At 40.0% G+C, this 18,181-nt stretch overlaps 1 protein-coding gene across 1 annotated transcript in view; it reads left to right on the plus strand.

Annotated features, from left to right (window-relative positions):
- Positions 1 to 18,181, plus strand: part of LOC115434546 (latent-transforming growth factor beta-binding protein 1-like) — a 152,468-nt gene that overhangs the window by 98,107 nt on the left and 36,180 nt on the right. The window contains exon 6 of the mRNA XM_030156580.1: positions 16,223 to 16,420. Within this exon, the coding sequence (XP_030012440.1) occupies positions 16,223 to 16,420 (198 nt within the window). The remainder of the gene's footprint in view (positions 1 to 16,222; positions 16,421 to 18,181) is intronic.

The raw sequence follows: 18,181 nt of genomic DNA on the forward strand, positions 1-18,181 counted from the left end.
CACTAACCCTTGTCTTCTCTTGTCCATTCAGTTTCGCTGCAGCCTCTCATAGTTCTCATACTCGGTCTTGTGATACTTTTATTTGTGACAGATCTAACTGGTTGTATTACAGTCAGCCCTGGTGCTCCCTCCTTACCCAGTTTACACATCTTACAAGTTGCTTCTTGACTTTCATTGCTTTCCAGTGAAAAGTATTCCCACACAGCGGACATGTTGCATGATGTTTTGTTTTTATTTTCTGCGGCCGTTAAGCGGAACCACGCTGAACGCTCGTGTGAAAACTGGATTGGCCCGATCACGCGACTAAATCCGATCCAATCTGATCTTCTAAAACATTCCAGATCTTCAGATCGGATCAGGACATCCCTCACATTTCTATGTTGACAATGATGTCAGAGTTGTATTTGCTGCTGTATCTCACACAAGTCTCCAGTTCTGAATCTACAAACGGAGTTTACGTGTGCACTTCAGATTCAGATTCAGATTCAGATTTATTAATTGTCATTCAATAAGAACATCCCAGATGCTGTTACAGAACGAAATAGCAAAATGCACAGCATGAAATAAAAACATGGAAAAAAATCTTAAAACACAAACTAAAAACAACCCATATATATGATAAAATACTTAAAATGAATAAATAAATAAATAGTAAAGATAAAAAAGAAATACTGCACGATGGAGGGGTCACTATTGCACCTATTATTGCACATTCTATGTTTCACTTCACCCCCACAACTTTTTTTAAGCAGTCTTATGGCTGTTGGATAAAATATGCACTTTAAGGAGTTTAATGTGGGAGTGTTTAACCCAGTCTAGTTTAGTTTCCTCATCGCCATAGTAAACAAACTATTTAACTTTGTCAGATACTAGAGCGCTTAAAGCACAGGTGTCAAACACGCGGCCCGGGGGCCAAATCCGACCCACCAAAGGGTCCAATCCAGCCCCTGGGATGAATTTGTGAAATGCAAAAATTATACTGAAGATATGAACAATCAAGGATGTTAACATGATTTTAGGTCAATTCAATCTGAAGTGGATCAGACCAGCAAAATACTATCATAATAACCGATAAATAATGAAAACTGCAAATTTCCCTCTTTGGTTTTGTGTGAAAAAAAGAAAAGTAAAATTACACAAAAATGTTTACATTTACAGACTAGACTTTTACAAAAAATGTGAATAACCTGAACAAATATGAACAACCTGAAATGTCTTAAGAGAAGTATGTGGAATTGTACCAGTATTCTACCTGTTATTAAATGTTTTGTGTTTTTGTAGATCCACTGTGATCTGTAAGTTGTGATGCACATGTATAAATGATAAACTGAGGCAGAATATTGTTAAAATTGCACTTATTTTTCTTCAGAATTTTCAGGTTGTTCATATTTGCTCATGTTACGTTCAAGTACAGTTTGTAGATGGAGAGATTTTCATTATGGAATTGTACTTTTTTCACTCAAAAACATCAGGAAAACTTTGGAGATGACATTATGTCTAAATTCTGATTCTATTATTTATATTATTTCAGTGGTCCGGCCCACTTCATATCATATTAGGCTGAATGTGGCCCCTGAACTAAAATGAGTTTGACACCCCTGGCTTAAAGATTCCCAAAGTATGGTGGCTTTGATCATGTCTGGTACGTTTTCCCTGGACACACAGGAATTAAATCGATATTCCCATCTGACTAGTTATGGATTAAGGTATTATATTGCCTGAGATGGAAGCATGAAAGCATAGAGATATAAATCTGTCAGTAGGTTAGTGCAGTCTGCTTTAGAAATCTGGATCCTTTGGATTGGAAGAGGTTCCCTTCACAGAGTAAATCTGAACTGGAGGGAAATGTGGGTGACTGGAGTGGAAGTCATGAAGCAGCTTCTGTGTAATGGAGCACATGACGTGGGTGTTCTTTAATGTTTTGCGCAGACGTGGACGGTAAACTGTGTCTGAACCTGCTTTGGTCCGAACACCGAACACGTCGGTGCGTCTGACACAAGCAGAAACATGGGACGAGCGCAGAAGGTGAATTCCTGCGTGACTCAGCTGAACTAATGAGTAGAGGTGGAGTTAGAGTGGGACCAGCGTGGAGCGAACAGACGCTCTGATGACCACAGGGCTGGTTTTCACATGTTCACAGGAACAGACCTGTACGTGTGCTGCTGCTGCGCCAACACTGACATGACAAATAAAAGTACAGTCTGGAGAAGGAAGACCTCGGACCAGACCCCACAGTCCTGCCATCCAGTCAAACAGCCCTTTTCCTGGAACCAAAGCTGATGGAAACAAATCCAGCTTGAGCATCGTGATATCTAGGGATGGGAATCGAGAACCGGTTCTTTTTGAGAACCGGTTCCCAGTAGCTAGATTCCTTGGAATCGTTTGCCTGCCTGCTTAACGATTCTGCCTTCGTTGTGCATGCACGATGACGTCACATGTATGCTGCATTGTTTTGGTCAGAACTTAGCCAACATGGTGTTGAGGCAGAAACGGTCCAAACAGACCACAGCAGGTCCAAACAGACCACAGCAGGTCTAAACAGACCACACCAGGTCCAAACAGACCACACCAGGTCCAAACGGACCACAGCAGGTCCAAACAGACCACAGCAGGTCCAAACAGACCACAGCAGGTCCAAACGGACCACAGCAGGTCCAAACGGACCACACCAGGTCCAAACGGACCACAGCAGGTCCAAACAGACCACACCAGGTCCAAACGGACCACAGCAGGTCTAAACAGACCACAGCAGGTCCAAACAGACCACAGCAGGTCCAAACAGACCACAGCAGGTCCAAACAGACCACACCAGGTCCAAACAGACCACAGCAGGTCCAAACAGACCACACCAGGTCTAAACAGACCACAGCAGGTCCAAACGGACCACAGCAGGTCCACACAGACCACAGCAGGTCCAGTTGAACACTGTCAAAGCTTCCATTTCTTCTAAAGGTGGAATCCCTCCAGTCTGCTCAAACATTTGTCCACATGTGATTCATTTACAGGAATGTCATGGATTTGATTCTCTACTTAGCGACGCTTGTGAATGTAGCAGCAGAGTGAACACCGGGCCTGGTTCCGGTGCAGGCACCAAACGTCGTACCCAAATACAATTTTCCGAAGGTAGGGGAAAGGAAATGAGGTGCACAACAACGGGAGATGAGCTGAGTCAAACTGGTTCCACGTAGTAGAAAAGTGGCAATAGAGGAATTAGTAAAGAGTCTGGAGTTTCACTTTCACGGCATCCCGCTAACACCCCCCCCCCGAACCAGGCCTGGTGTCATCTTTATTATTATTTGTACATATTGTATATGTTCTATTTTCTGTGCAGAAGGAAATATAAAAGACAGTTAATGCAAACACACCCGTTTGTACTCTTTTATTCCCTCAGCCAGTGAGAATCAATAAGAGAATCGATAATGGAATCAGAATCATTAAATTCTTAACGATTCCCATCCCTAGTGATATCAGGACTCTCATAAATATACACACCACTTTTAATTAGCATGTTATCTGTACACATTATAAGTGTTCTGTGTGTATGTTCACGCTGTTATCAGCCCCCTGTCCAACCTGAATCGACGCGTCAAATACCAGGCACTGAGGGTTTGGGTTAAATGAACTGCAGATCTTGGCATAAATTGACACACAATCAAATGGTGTTGAATAACATGTGAAAGGTGGAAAATGCACAGGTATAGCAAATGCCATCAGAACTGACGTCACATACAACACCATTTCATGAGCTCAGTCTGGCCTGAGCCCTCCTTTTTATTTTATCTCACACACAAAACCACAAACCTAGTGAACATGGACAGAGCAGGGTGCCAGTAGCTGTTTGAGTCTTCGAGGGTTAAGGAAACAAGAACACCACAACTCTTATTTTCATGTGATGAAACACTAATGAAAACATGTTTGTGAGTGGATTCTGTTTCTGCTGAGATGGTCCTGAACACTGAGCTCATACAGCTACAGTTTGTCAGAGGTGTTTTTTTGGGCTGTTGAACTAATGCTGAAGCAGGTGTGGTGCATGATGGATGGTTTTCCAGACAGGATCTCAGAGCGCTGTAAAAGGTGCTGTTTACTTTTCAGAGGTGCAGCAGGAAATCATCAGTTTGGAGCGGTATTAGTAAGAAATGAGTCCAGCTGCCATTCAGCTCCAGAACAGACTGAGGACAAAGCCGGTGTGTCTTCACATGTGTGTCCTCCAGTACAGACAGGCTGAGCGGTCAGCAGGGCTCCGAATGGAGCTTCTAATGCACAGCTGTCAAACATGCGGCCCCAGGGCCAAAAGCGGCCCACCTAAGGGTCCAATGCAGACCCTGGGATGGATTTATGAAATGTAAAAATTACACTGAAGTTATTAACGATCAATGATGTTAAAGTCATTTTAGGTCAGTTCAGTCTGAAGTGGGTCAGAGCTGGAAAATACTGTCAGAATAAACTGTAAAGACAGAAAACTGCACACTTCTGTTTTAGTGTAAAAAAGGTACAATTACCTTTTCCTCCTCCTCATCTTCCTCCTCCTCTTCTTCCTCCTCCTCTTCTTCATCATCCTCCTCCTCTTCTTCCTTCTCCTCCTCTTCCTCCTCCTCTTCTTCCTCCTCCTCTTCTTCATCGTCCTCCTCCTCTTCTTCCTTCTCCTCCTCTTCCTCCTCCTCTTCTTCCTCTTCTTTCTCCTCCTCCTCTTCCTTCTCCTCTTCTTCATCATCCTCCTCTTCTTCCTCCTCCTCCTTTTCCTTCTCCTCTTCCTCCTCCTCTTCTTTGTCGTCATCCTCCTCCTCCTCCTCTTCTTCCTCCTCTTCTTCATCATCCTCCTCTTCTCCTCCTCCTCCTCCTCTTCTTCCTCCTCCTCTTCGTCATCCTCCTCCTCTTCCTTCTCCTCTTCCTCCTCCTCCTCTTCTTCCTCTTCTTCCTCCTCCTCTTCCTCTTCCTCTTCCTCCTCCTCCTCTTCTTCCTCGTCTTCCTCCTCCTCTTCCTCCTCCTCCTCTTCTTCCTCGTCTTCCTCCTCCTCCTCCTCTTCTTCCTCTTCTTCCTCCTCTTCTTCCTCCTCCTCCTCCTCCTCTTCTTCCTCTTCTTTCCGCCTCCTCTTCCTCCTCCTCCTCCTCTTCTTTCTCATCTCTCTCATAGACCTGGGCCAGTTTATTTTTGACAGTTTATTTGCATTATTTCAGGCTGAGTTCAAAGGTCACAGTCAGAATCAATCACATGTGTCTTGTTGATCACACTGACCTGATGACAGAGGTTTGGAAGGAGGAGTGTCGACTCTGAGCACAATGGAAGGAAGAGGTGGACATGTTCAGATGTGCCCACAGCCACTGTGACATGGAAGCCAATAACGCAGATACAGAGTCCACCAGACAAGACTGCTGATGATTTATCAGCTGCTTCTGTATTTAAACCTGATTGGAGGAAGTATAAAAGTCTGCCATGCATTGTGGATGTTTTTAGTGTCTTGTATTACAGTATATTTATTTCTGAAAGCACATCCTACTGAGGCTGAACTAGAACCAGAATACATTATTAACCCCAGGGGGAATTGTTGTGTGTTCCAGTTGTTCCAAAAGATGGTCCTCAGTTTTACACAGATGTTCTTGAACGGTATCAGCACTTGCAGAAGTGGACTGACCCAGTGGAGCATGGTGCTGTTTTAGGACTGGCCAGCCCAGTGTCAGAGCCGCTTCCAGCACCAGTTCCACTGGGAACCAAAGTGCTTGACCATGAACGATCTGCGTTCATTGCTACTGTTTTGTCCCTCGACACTTACCGTAGATGTAGTAGAACTGACGCATGATGGGATAGGTTGTAGAAGAAAAACCGCAAGTCTGCAACAGGATGTATGAGCGGCAAAAAAGAGGACACAGAACTCTCAAAAGATGGTTTTTATTTAATGCAACACAGAATGTTACAACTCGGTTTCTTGGTCAAATATTCAGTTCCTGAACGCTCTGACTTTCAGTGTGAACATGGCGGTTGTTTCGAGTTTAGGTGCAGGAACCGGCACTGGCACGGTTCTCTGTCGGTCTGAAAACGCCACTACAGTATGTGCATGGTTCTACAGTGTTTCTGTTCCATTCTGTATGGATTCCAGATCATTGGCTTCAGTAGCGTAGGCAGAGGGGGGAGGGGGGAAGTTGGTTGGTTATGACGCCAAAGCATTAGCCAAGTTGGTTAACTAGGGGCTAACGATTTGCAATAAAATTTTGCACATCATTCATTCATTCATTCATTTTCTGAACCTGCTTTATCCTCACTAGGGTCACGGGGGTCGCTTGGAGCCTATCCCAGCTACATAGGGGCGAAGGCGGGGTACACCCTGGACAAGTCGCCAGTTCATCGCAGGGCTTTTTGCACATCATGTTACTTCAAATTTTTGTTGTTTCTTGCAGCAGCAGTGCTGAGGAGTCAGCAGCAGCGCCGCTGCAGAATGTATTTAAGGAAAACGGTGCAGATAGGTTTGGCACATCCACTATTATTCCCATACGGGGAAAAATCATCAGGTTTTGTTTGGCCAGTTTACATTTCATTCAACAAATCACACTCCTGTTAAATGTTGCAGGATGCAGTCACAGTTAGGGCTGTGTATCGGCAAGAATCTGCAATACGATACAGATCACAATACTAGTGTCATGATATGACATATTGTGATATATCCTGATGCTGTTAAAAAGGCAATTTTTTGTTTGTTTCTTTTTTAAAAAATTATTATTTCCTTGAAGAATTGAATTACACCAGAAATCTGCACAAATACTAAACACATTTTTATTTGATCCCAACAGGATCTAATGTTCTATCACAAAATGTTCAAACTGTGTTCAAACTGAAATTCTGTTTTACAGACATTCCAGTTTCAGATCCTGTTCAAATGTTCAGATTCTATTAGTTCACAACTAACATCAGAACAGGATTTGAGTTCAATCCCAACAAAGGAGCTAACATTATTTAATAAAAGTGTGTTAAATAATAATAAATAAAATATAACAAAAAAGAAAAGCAAAAAAAGTAAACTGAACCTCCACAATATCTGCATTTGAATAAATACCTAAAAATATCAATACAGTACTTTTTAATATTGATACAGTATTGTGAAATGAAATATCATGATATATTACAGAATCGATATTTTCTAACAGTCCTATTTCTAAGTGTGTTTACTGACCATGTGACATCATGATACTCTGCTATATGAAAACAGATGAGTCTATTGGTCAAATACTCAATAATGTTCTAGGCTTCGTGCGGTCGTGTCAAAGGTGGAATGAAAACGTCTTTATCGCTCAATGAGGGGTTTTTGATTGTAGAAAGTATTTGGGAATGACTTTGGATTCATGGGGAGGGTTGTTTTTTTTTTTTTTCTTTGTAAGTGTGAATGCCTGGGCCTGCGCTGTGTGGACCCTGCAGCCCCTGGGACAGTGAACTGAAGTGGTGTTTTTCCAGCTCCTCTGGCACATTTTCTCCCAGGTGAACACAGCGGCCGGCCAAGTGCTGAGAACTTTCTGGCCCTGGGCTCGTGCTTCCCTTATTAAAGATGCTCGGAGCTGCCAGCTCATTTGTGTCAGCTGCAGTCCAGACGATATCCAATCATTTACAGTCGGATTAGAACAAATTGAATTTTTTTTTTGGGTGGGTTTTTTGTGTGTTTTTTTAGGAGGTATGGGAGATGAGCTGAGTGTAGAAAGGCGGGCTGGTCAGCTTAAAGGAGAAAGACAGGTGGAGCGCTTTATTTAGGGGAAAGTATTCTGGCAAACTGATTGACATGCCTTTGATTTTATATGCGTCGACTGCTGAAAATATGTCTGTCGGCTGCAGAGAAACATCTGGATGGTTTTTCACTTTGCTTTCATTATTTTTTTTGTTCTGCTGGTGACTGTTATAAGTTTGTGTTGAGTGGCAAATGGCAAAGCCGACCCATCGAAACACTGAGGTGCCAGATGGGAAACCTTAGGAGTTCTATTCAAATATAAACTTCATCTTGAGCAGTGATTCCTTCTATTTAAAGATGACACACTTCACAGTCTTACATAACCTCCAGGACTTATGATGCCTTCAGGTGCTGCCGGCAAGATGAGCCTTTCCTCTAGTGCAGGGGTGTCAAACTCATTTTAGTTCAGTTCCACATTCAGCCTATTACGATCTAAAGTGGGCTGGACCAGTAAAATAATGTAAATGACAGGATAAAAACTTAGAAATAATGTCAACTCCAAAGTATTTTCTCTGTTTTTGAGTAAAAAACAAAAAGTCAAATTCCGTAATGAAGATGTTTACATCTACAAACTGTACTCGAACATAACATTTACAAACAGAAACATTTGGAATTGTTATTATTTCTGTGTTATTATGATAGTATTTGACTGGTCTGACCCACTGGAGATGGAATTGGTCTGAATGTGGAACCTGAACTAAAAGGATTGCTCATATTTTAGTGTAATTTTTGCATTTCATACATTCATCCCAGGGGCCGGACTGGACCCTTTGGTGGGCCAGTTTTGGTCCTCGGGCCGCATGTTTGACACCTGTGCACTAGTGAATTCAAAATTCCGACTGCATTGTGTTCAAGTGGTTTTGTTGTCGTAGTGAAATGAAAAATGGCTGAAACACAGTTTATCTTGATCTGTTGTTTGGATCAAACAGTTTTGGAGGTGATAATTCATCTGATACAGTATTCTGTTTTTTGTAGCTTTTTTTGCAAGTTGTATATGCTATAAATGTGCAAAGTCATTCCCTAACAGCAGCAGAACATTAAAAAAAAGCACTGTTTATCATGAATCCCTCGTTTCTCCCCGCTGTGTTGAAAAGGTCAAAGGTTAGTTTCATCTCGTTGATCAAATTTTTCCCAGTTCTTTAGTGGCAATAGGACATGAGGGGGCGTTCATGTGCAGTTTTCTGGATGAACTAGTATTTGCCATAATTCCCATAGCATGTGAAGGCAGCATTAGAGTTGTGATGTAGTTTGAAGCAGTGGTGTTAAATCCAGTGGCGTTACTGTCCAGGACGTCGAATCAGAATTGGTTTTATTAGACAGGTGTAGAAGCCAGTAATGTAATAACAACTGATAACGTAATAATGGCCGATAATGTAATAAATTTGGTATTTTTAAAATGTAATAGGCTAATAATGTAATATCTGGCCAATAATGTAATAAAAGTCCTAAACCAATAACGTAATAGCTTTTGGCCAATAACATTATAACTGATTACGTTATTGGCTCAGTTATTACATTTGCAAAGAATTTTTTTTTTTTTTTTTTACCAGGCTAATAACGTAATAACCAGCCAGTAAGTTATAAAATAATAATAATAACAATAATAATAATACATTTTATTTATAGGCGCCTTTCAGGACACTCAAGGTCACCGTACAATGTTGTTAAAAATAAATAAAACACAATTAAAACTACACATATACATATATAAAACACATAGGTACATAAAATGGCAGTAGATAAAAATGAAATTATGGAATTGAGTCGGCCTGTCTGAATAAATAAGTCTTAAGCTGCGATTTGAAGGTGGTAATAGAGTCAGAGTTTTTTATGTGTTCAGTGAGGGCCTTCGAGAGGCGGGGGGGCTGAGCGGCTGAACGCTCTGGACCCCATGGTGGTCCAGCGGGCAGGTGGGAGGGTGAGCTGGACAGATGAAGATGACCTGAGACTGCGGGTGGGAATAAAAGCTACAAAAAGCAAAATATCGAGGATAATATTATAATAAATGATGACAAATCACTAAAGAAAGGTTAAATATAAAGATGAAAATATTTTGGAACTGCCACAAAAGTATCACTGGGCTTTTATGGGTTAGACTTACAGGTCAATGAAAGCAGGAAATGGGTAACACCCCCCCCCCCCCATGAGTTTAAACTGCAGTGGAGCGATGCTGATAACAGAACCAATGAAGACACATGAACATCTGAAGGATGGGGTGGTCCAGGGAAGGGGTCAGAGGTCAAAAACACAGTTGGACCGTAGCAAATGATACCGACGGCTTTTATGACGACATGCTGCAGAGTAAAACCAGGACATGACGTTAACTGACACAAAAACACAGGAGTACAAAACTGAAGGGCTGGGGGGGGTGTAAGCAAGGTTCTAATAGTTTGGGATTTTTAATTATGGTTTAGTTTTATTTAGTTTTGACTTTTTTTTCTCTAATTCAGTTAGTTTTAATTCGTTTTTAAAGCAGGTTTACTAGTTTTTATTAGTTGTCATTTTTTTCTGAATGCTTAGTTTTAGTTTCATTTTTTTCATATATTTTATCTTCCATCCTATTCAAAGAAATAATTGAGGTTACCCTGGACCCTTTATTTGGGGGTGGGGTTAGGGTGGCTCTGACTGAGCACAGACACAAACACATGGATACATTCCGTATAGCACACAGGTGTCAAACATGGGGCCCGGGGGCCAAAACCGGCCCGCCCAAGGTTCCAATCCGGCCCGCAGGATGAATTTACAAAGTGCAAGTTAGGACATCAAACTCAAAAGTAACATCATAATAATATATAAATAATGACAACACCATTTTTCCTCTTTGATTTAGTGCAAAAAACATTAAATTACAGGGTGGGGAAGCAAAATGTACAATATTTTGAGGCAGGGATTGAAAGACAGTGTATGACCAATTAGTTTATTGAAAGTCATGAGAATTTATTTGCCACAAGAAAATGTCCATAATAGAAAATGTTTTTATTCTATGTGTCCTCCTTCTTTCTCAATAACTGCCTTCACACGCTTCCTGAAACTTGTGCAAGTGTTCCTCAAATATTGGGGTGACAACTTCTCCCATTCTTCTTTAATAGTATCTTCCAGACTTTCTGGTAATAGTTTTGCTCATAGTCATTCTCTTCTTTCCATTATAAACAGTCTTTATGGACACTCCAACTATTTTGAAATCTCCTTTGGTGTGACGAGTGCATTCAGCAAATCACACACTCTTTGACGTTTGCTTTCCTGATTACTCATATGGGCAAAAGTTTGTGAAAAGGTATGGATAATAGTGTTAGGTATGATTATGACGTCAGTATATGTTTGGGTTCAAAACAACTGACGTAGTGTCTGCTGAGAAAAAACAACTAAATGTTCAGTGTACATTTGGCTTCCCCACCCTGTATGAAAATGTTTACATGAACAAACTATAATTTAACAATAAAATGTGAATAACCTAAAATGTCTGAAGTAAATTAGGTGCAATTTGAACCATATTCTGCCTGTTACTGAATATTTTCTATCTTTGTAAAATCGGATCTGTGATGCATATTGTATTTATATTTCTTAACAAATTTCATTTTTTTCAGGTTATTCACATCCTTTTTGTTTGGATAGTTTGTAAATGTAAATATTGGCAGAATTGAATGTTATTTTTTGCACTAAAACAATTTGGAGTTGTCATTATTTATTGGCTATCATATTATTATTTTACTGTTCCAGCCTACTTCAGATTAAATTGGGCTGAATGTGGTCCACAGAAGAAAATGGGTTTGACAGCCCTGCTGTTGCAGTTTTTAGGGGTTAATGTAGGTGGGGGTGAGATCCATACACAACGTCACTTACATGAAAATGTTACTGAAACTTTCCATCCTTTCACTGTTGGCCTCCAGACTTCTGTACCTCTGTTATTTCCACTGATCTGAGATAAAATGTTCACATGTTCTATTCTATATTAACACTGACAAAGACGAAAACCAAGGGAATTTTATCCATAATTTTTATCCGTTTTAATTAGTTTTGTAAACACACGATACAGTTTCAGTTAGTTTTTTTCTGTTTTCTTCTTTTTTTTTTATTAGTGATAATTAAGACAATGTGGACAGAAAAATAACAACACATAAACAAAGGGAAAATCAAACAAATAAACAAACAAACCAAAAACAACAACAGCAACAATGACAGAGTATTGACAAACAACAACGACAACATCATATTACAATGAAAAAGATCAGAAATGTTAAGAGCAACTAAACAGTATCTCTTGGTTAGGGGCGGTAGGAAAAAGGGGACGAGGGGGCGTGAGGGGGAGAATAAGAACTGTTGTAATAATACAGAAATATATCATAATAATACCAGTTGCCTAATTTGCTAGTAATATTGTGGCGGTGATATCGTTTTTTTTCTTTTAATTATAGTTTTTATTTATTTCAGTTAACAAAAATGTTTTTTTTTTCAATTTTATTTTTGGTCATTTTGTTCGTTTTCGCTAACGATAATAACCTTGGTTGTATGTATGTGTTTGTGTCAGTGTAATGGATGATTGGTAGGAAGTACAGTTGGGGGGGGGGCTGCTGGTGTGGACAGTTATCTCATAAGGAAAATGATGCAGTGACACCCCCCCCCCCCACACACACACACACACACACACACACACACAGGAGATAACTGCAGGAGAATGAGGTGAGGACCGGCTGCTGCAGTTTTCACCTGTGACTCATGAGCAGGATCACTTTCCCTTTCCCAGGTTTGGGTTAATTCTTCGCAGACGCTGTGAAACTGAAGTGTCTTTGGAATGGAGAGATTAGAGGAGAGAAGACATGAATCAGCGAGGGCCGGGGGATGTGTACGTCCACTGCAGCTTCCAACCATGTGTGTGTTTTGTCTGTGTCTGGAAACGTGTTTTACATTTCTTTGGAACTCATTACAGCGTTTAGAGAAGAGCACAGCAGTGGAATGGAAGTGGAATGCACGGTCATGGAGCTGAGAACAGGCCTGTTTTTGGGTCAGCTCATTCAAATGTCATGTTTTACAGATAGCTGCTTCTGTACCACTGAAAACATGGGATGAGCTTATAGAAAAGGACGCACCGCTGTGGATGAAACGACTTTATGAAGCGCTTCAAATGAACTGAACACAAACCCATAAAAACCCAGTGTTACTTTAATGTTGTTGTCTTTATATTTAACCTTTCTTAAGTGATTTATTACCATTTCTTATAATATTATCCTTCGTATTTTTCTTTTTTTCAGTGTAAATCATGTATTTTCCTATTTTTAATTCACTGATCATGTAGATGTTCATAAAAGCTCAGATTAAAGTTGAAGGTTATTATATAAAAAAACAGAGAAAACTGAATAAACTGTCTTTTTCAGTCCAATCTGTCATTAACTGAACACGAACCTGTAAAAACCCAGTGTTACTTTTGTGGCTCTGCCAAAATATTATCTTTATATTTAACCTTTCTTAAATGATTTATTACCATTTATTATAATATTATCCTCTGTATTTTGTTTATTTTTTCAGTGTAAATCATGTATTTTCCTATATTTAAGTCACTGATCATGTAAATCACAGGTGTCAAACATCCATCCTGGGGCCCAAATCCGGCCCTCCAAAGGGTTCAGTCCGGCCCTGGGGATGAATTTGTGAAATGCAAAAATTACACTAAAGATATGAATCATTTTAGTTCAGGTTCCACAAACAGACCAGTGGGTTGGATCAGTCAAATACTATCAGAATAACCCATAATGACTCACAAATCCACATTTTGTCCTTTATAAATGTAAACCTTTTCATGTCATTTTACTGTATCTACACTAAAACAGACATTTCACAAAAACGCAAAAAACCTGAACAACTAGAAAAGCACCAGAGAGCGCAGACCTCCGCCAAGGCAGATCAGTGCTTTTTAAATATATTGTTATCACTGATCTTTGAACCTGCCCCCCCCCCATTCAGTCCAGTCACACATTCATACCTAGTGACAGAGAGGGAAGAACAGTGGTTATTGCACATTATTGATAATGGTTATTACACATTGGTGTTTTCCATTATTACACAATGTTGATTGTGATTATTAATTATTGTTGATTTTTCATTATCGCACATTATTAACTAGAAAAGCACTCGGAGAACGCAGACCTCCACCAAGGCAGATCAGTGCCCCCCCCCATCACCACCAAAACTTAATCATTTGTTCCTTGTGTCAGTATCAACATTTCCTGAAATTTTCATCCAAATCCGTCCATAACTTTTTGAGTTATCTTGCACACACACACACACACACACACACACACACACACACACACACACACACAGACACACACACACACACACACACACACACAGACAGACAGACAAACCAACACTGACAAAAACAGAACCTCCTTGGCGGAGGTAATTATTACATGTGGTTTGTTATTGCAGAGTTCAGTGTGATGATTTCAACATTGAGCCCGTTTCCATGACTGTATAAATCCGATAACTGGGACTAATCTCATAATTGTCGTAATCAGATGTGACACATTTACAGTCACTTCAGAAATGCGATAATCTTAAAACCCTGGTTTACGTGTTTCAGTCCATTATTTGATTTTTTTCAGAGTACGTTCGTACGTTATGATGTAAGACGTGCACTTCCTGTCATTTTCAAAACATCTGGTCTTGTCTTGTTACCATGGCAACGCCTACGATGTCAGCATTAGCTGTCCTAATGTGGGAGGAGCTAATAAGACTACAAAATAGGTCACATGTTGCTGCTATCTTTCATTTCATTTCATTGTTTGTATATCTTTTTCCTTCGGTTCACGGTGTCGCTGCATAACTTCAGTTTATATAGATTTATTTTTACACAGATGGAAAAAAACCCAAAATAAATCGGTTTAACCTGTATACATGTGTGAAGACATGGGAGTACTGGGGACAAATCCAGGTGTGTTAATCTGATTTCTTATAATCAGATTACTGCTGTTCTCGGATAAAGATGGTCAGATTATCCTGTTTACATGATCAATAATAATCTGATTAGGGATGTAATTATATGAAAATTTCATATCATGGTCATTGTGACCAAAATTATCAGTTATCATTATTATCACGGTATTGTTGAAATTGTGCTCAAAATGTTCAAAAAGTACTAATACACACACTGAAATAATTTAACCAAGTTGTGTTTTGAAAAAAAGAGAAACAAAAAAAACCAAAAAAACAACAAATAAAATAATTGGCACAATCTACTTTCTGTTGCAGAAACATTCAAATATTAACATGTAAATATCAAATATACAGATGTGCATTAAAGATGGAACCTTGTGGACACTGTTTGACCATTTTCCAGATAAAGTTTGAGTTGAAAGTGCGGTAATCAAACACAGTTATCATGATAATTAGAATTTAAATGTAATACAAACCATCAGGAATTTTACCGCGGTTTATCGTTATATCGGTAATCGTTAAATTCCTTAATCTAATAACTCCAGAAATCAGATAATGATGGGAGTATTGGTGTGGATGTAAACGGGTGCACCACACAAATCCACTCAGATCCAAAACAACCTGTGTTTCACTTTTTCCCAACGATGTTTAGCAGAGCTGGAGCTGCTCCGATCTGACGCTGACATCCATGGGCCTAATTACTGTCTAGGGATGTAACGATTACCAGTATAATGATTAACTGCAGTAAAATCGCAGACGGTTAGTATTACCGTTTAAATTCTAATTCTCATGATAACCGTGTTTGATTACCGCACTTTTAGAGGAAAAACCCTATGTAAAGATCTGCTTTTATGTCAAATATTTGAGTATAGTTTGAATTTATTACAATTTTAATTTTCTATACCTAATATTTGGAACCAATATTCACTTTTAAAGTCTGTGAAAAGGTTCATTAAGCATCTGTGTGTTATTTATGCAATAAATTATATACATTTTTCAAATCGGATTTTTTTCTTTTGTGTGTGTTTTCTGTCCTTTTATATTTTTATAGTAGCTTAAAGTGAAAAAATAATAGACAGATGATATAAATGAAGTTGTGCTGAACAAACAGATCCAAACATGGGTATAGTAAACATTTGTTTATATAGTATATAAAGGCCAAATCAAAAGGACTGAAAAACAGACAAAATAGACTCAGACCACTAAGGGTTAATATTGGAATGTTTCTGACACAGAAGGGACATTGGGTCTATTATTTTATTTGTTTTTTTAGTTGTTTTTTTTTTTTTTTCCAAAATACAACTTGGTTAAATTCTTTCAGTGTGTGTATCAATACTTTTTGAACATTTTGAGCACAATTTCAACAATATTGTGGTAATAATGATAACTGTGATAATTTTGGTCACAATAACCATGATATGAAATGTTCATCTGGTTCCATTCCAATTACTGTCAAATGTGTTGAACAGTCACACATGCGTCCAGACGGACTTGAAGGTGTGTGGTTGGTTGTGGTGTGTGTGTGTGTGTGTGTGTGTGTGTGTGTGGGCCTCTCATCCTGTGTTCTTCTTCTTCTTCTTCTGTCCTCAGTGGTGTGTCACCTGCCGTGTATAAACGGAGGGAAGTGCAGCGCCAGAGACAAGTGTCAGTGCCCGCCCAACTTCACCGGCAAGTTCTGCCAGATGCCGGTTCACGGCGGACAGCAGCAGAACGCCGGCGGCTTCAGTCAGAGCCAGGTCCACTCCACGCACACTCTGCCTCTGACCTACAGCAACGGCCAGACACCCGGTGAGTGGGCGGAGCCGACTGGCCCACGGGCCAATGAATGACAGGCTTCTGTGGAAACAAACCCAGTCCAACTTTCCTCTTCTTTATCGTTAAACTTCCTCTAAATTAGGACGCATGGTTTGGCCAATTTAGTTCAAGTCATGCACTGCAGCTGCTGAATGTCAGGAAAGAACAGAACTGACTAATGGAGGAGGAGGAGGAGGAGGAGGAGGAGAGGGAGGAGGAGGAGGAGGAGGAGGAGGAGGAGGAGAGGGAGGAGGAGGAGGAGGAGGAGGAGGAGAGGGAGGAGGAGGAGGAGGAGGAGGAGGAGGAGGAGGGGGGGGATCATTCAGGAGGAGGAGTGGCAGCATTCAGGAGAACATGAGCTTTGACATAAACACCAGCTCAGTGCTTCAACAGGAAGGTTTGAACTCTTTCATGTGTGACGTCCATGTTTCTGGACACACAGTTTGACCCACACAGACCCAGTGTTACTGTCGTGTCAGTTCCCAAAGGGATTTTTCTCCATATTTAACATTTCTTAAGTGATTTATCACCATTTATCATCATATTATCTTCTTTATTTAGCATTTTTTCTCGGGATGCACCGATACCACTTTTTTCCAGACCAAGTATGAGTACTTCCATCTGAGTACTTGCCGATACCGAGTACTGATCCTAGTCCTTAATAATCCCATTCCAGTTGTTAGTTCCTTTTGTAAATGTGCTTTATTGTCGTTGTCATTAGTCTGACTGGAACAAAGTGCTGCTGCTGACATTTAATGTGTTGGAATGAGCGTTTGTCCATTAATCCACCAGGGGGCGCCGCTCTGAATTAACCATACTGGACAAATACCACGAAGAAGAGGAAAGTTTAATGAGAAGAAGAAGAAAGTCAGTAATAACAAACCTGTAGACGACAGAGGAACACTACTGTGATACTAATGTTAGTGTTTTCTCTGTAAGGTTTAAAAGTTTAGCTTCAGCAGGAAGAGAACAGACAAATGAATGATCAGTTTGGTTTGCACTTCCGCTGGCGGCGGTCCGCACCGCTCCGTACTCCCGCTGGTATTCTGTGTCTGGGTACTCATCCTCCATCAGCTGGAAAACAGATGGAATGTACTCAGATTACAGACAGAAGGCTGCGTCTGTATCTGTCTGTGTCTGAACGCTACTGTCAGTCAGCCTTACTGTGATCAGCCTCATTTCTTTGGTTCCATCTCCACACTCTTCACACTCACACACATTATTCCTCCTCCTCGTACCTGCTGCACTGAACTGGGAATGTCACACGGACACAAGTGGTACCAGTGCATTTGTATCGGATTACTTTTGTACAGAATAACCTATAAATAATGACAACTGCAAATTTATGTCTTTGTTTTTGGTGCAAAAAAAAACCCCATTAAGTGATGAAAATACTTACTTTTATAAACTATCCAAACAAAAAAGGTGAATAACCTGAAAAAACTGAAATTTCTTCAGAAAAATCAGTGTAATTTTCTCAGTCTTCTTCCTCCACTTCTCATTAGTCCATGTGCATTCTGGATCAGATCTCCAAAGACACTAAACACTGAGGAACAGGAAGAAAAGAGTTCAAACTGGACTGAATTTAATACAGACATTTCAGGTTGGACACATTTGTTCAGGTTAGTCACATTTTATTGGTACAGGAGAGTTTGGAAATGGAAAGATTTTCATAATTTAATATCATTTTTTGCACTAAAACAATGAAAAAAAATTGAAGTTAATTCAACATTTTTTGCTAAATCTGAGATTTTC

The sequence above is a fragment of the Sphaeramia orbicularis genome, chromosome 15, assembly GCF_902148855.1.
Source record: "Sphaeramia orbicularis chromosome 15, fSphaOr1.1, whole genome shotgun sequence".
Classification (NCBI taxonomy): domain Eukaryota; kingdom Metazoa; phylum Chordata; class Actinopteri; order Kurtiformes; family Apogonidae; genus Sphaeramia; species Sphaeramia orbicularis.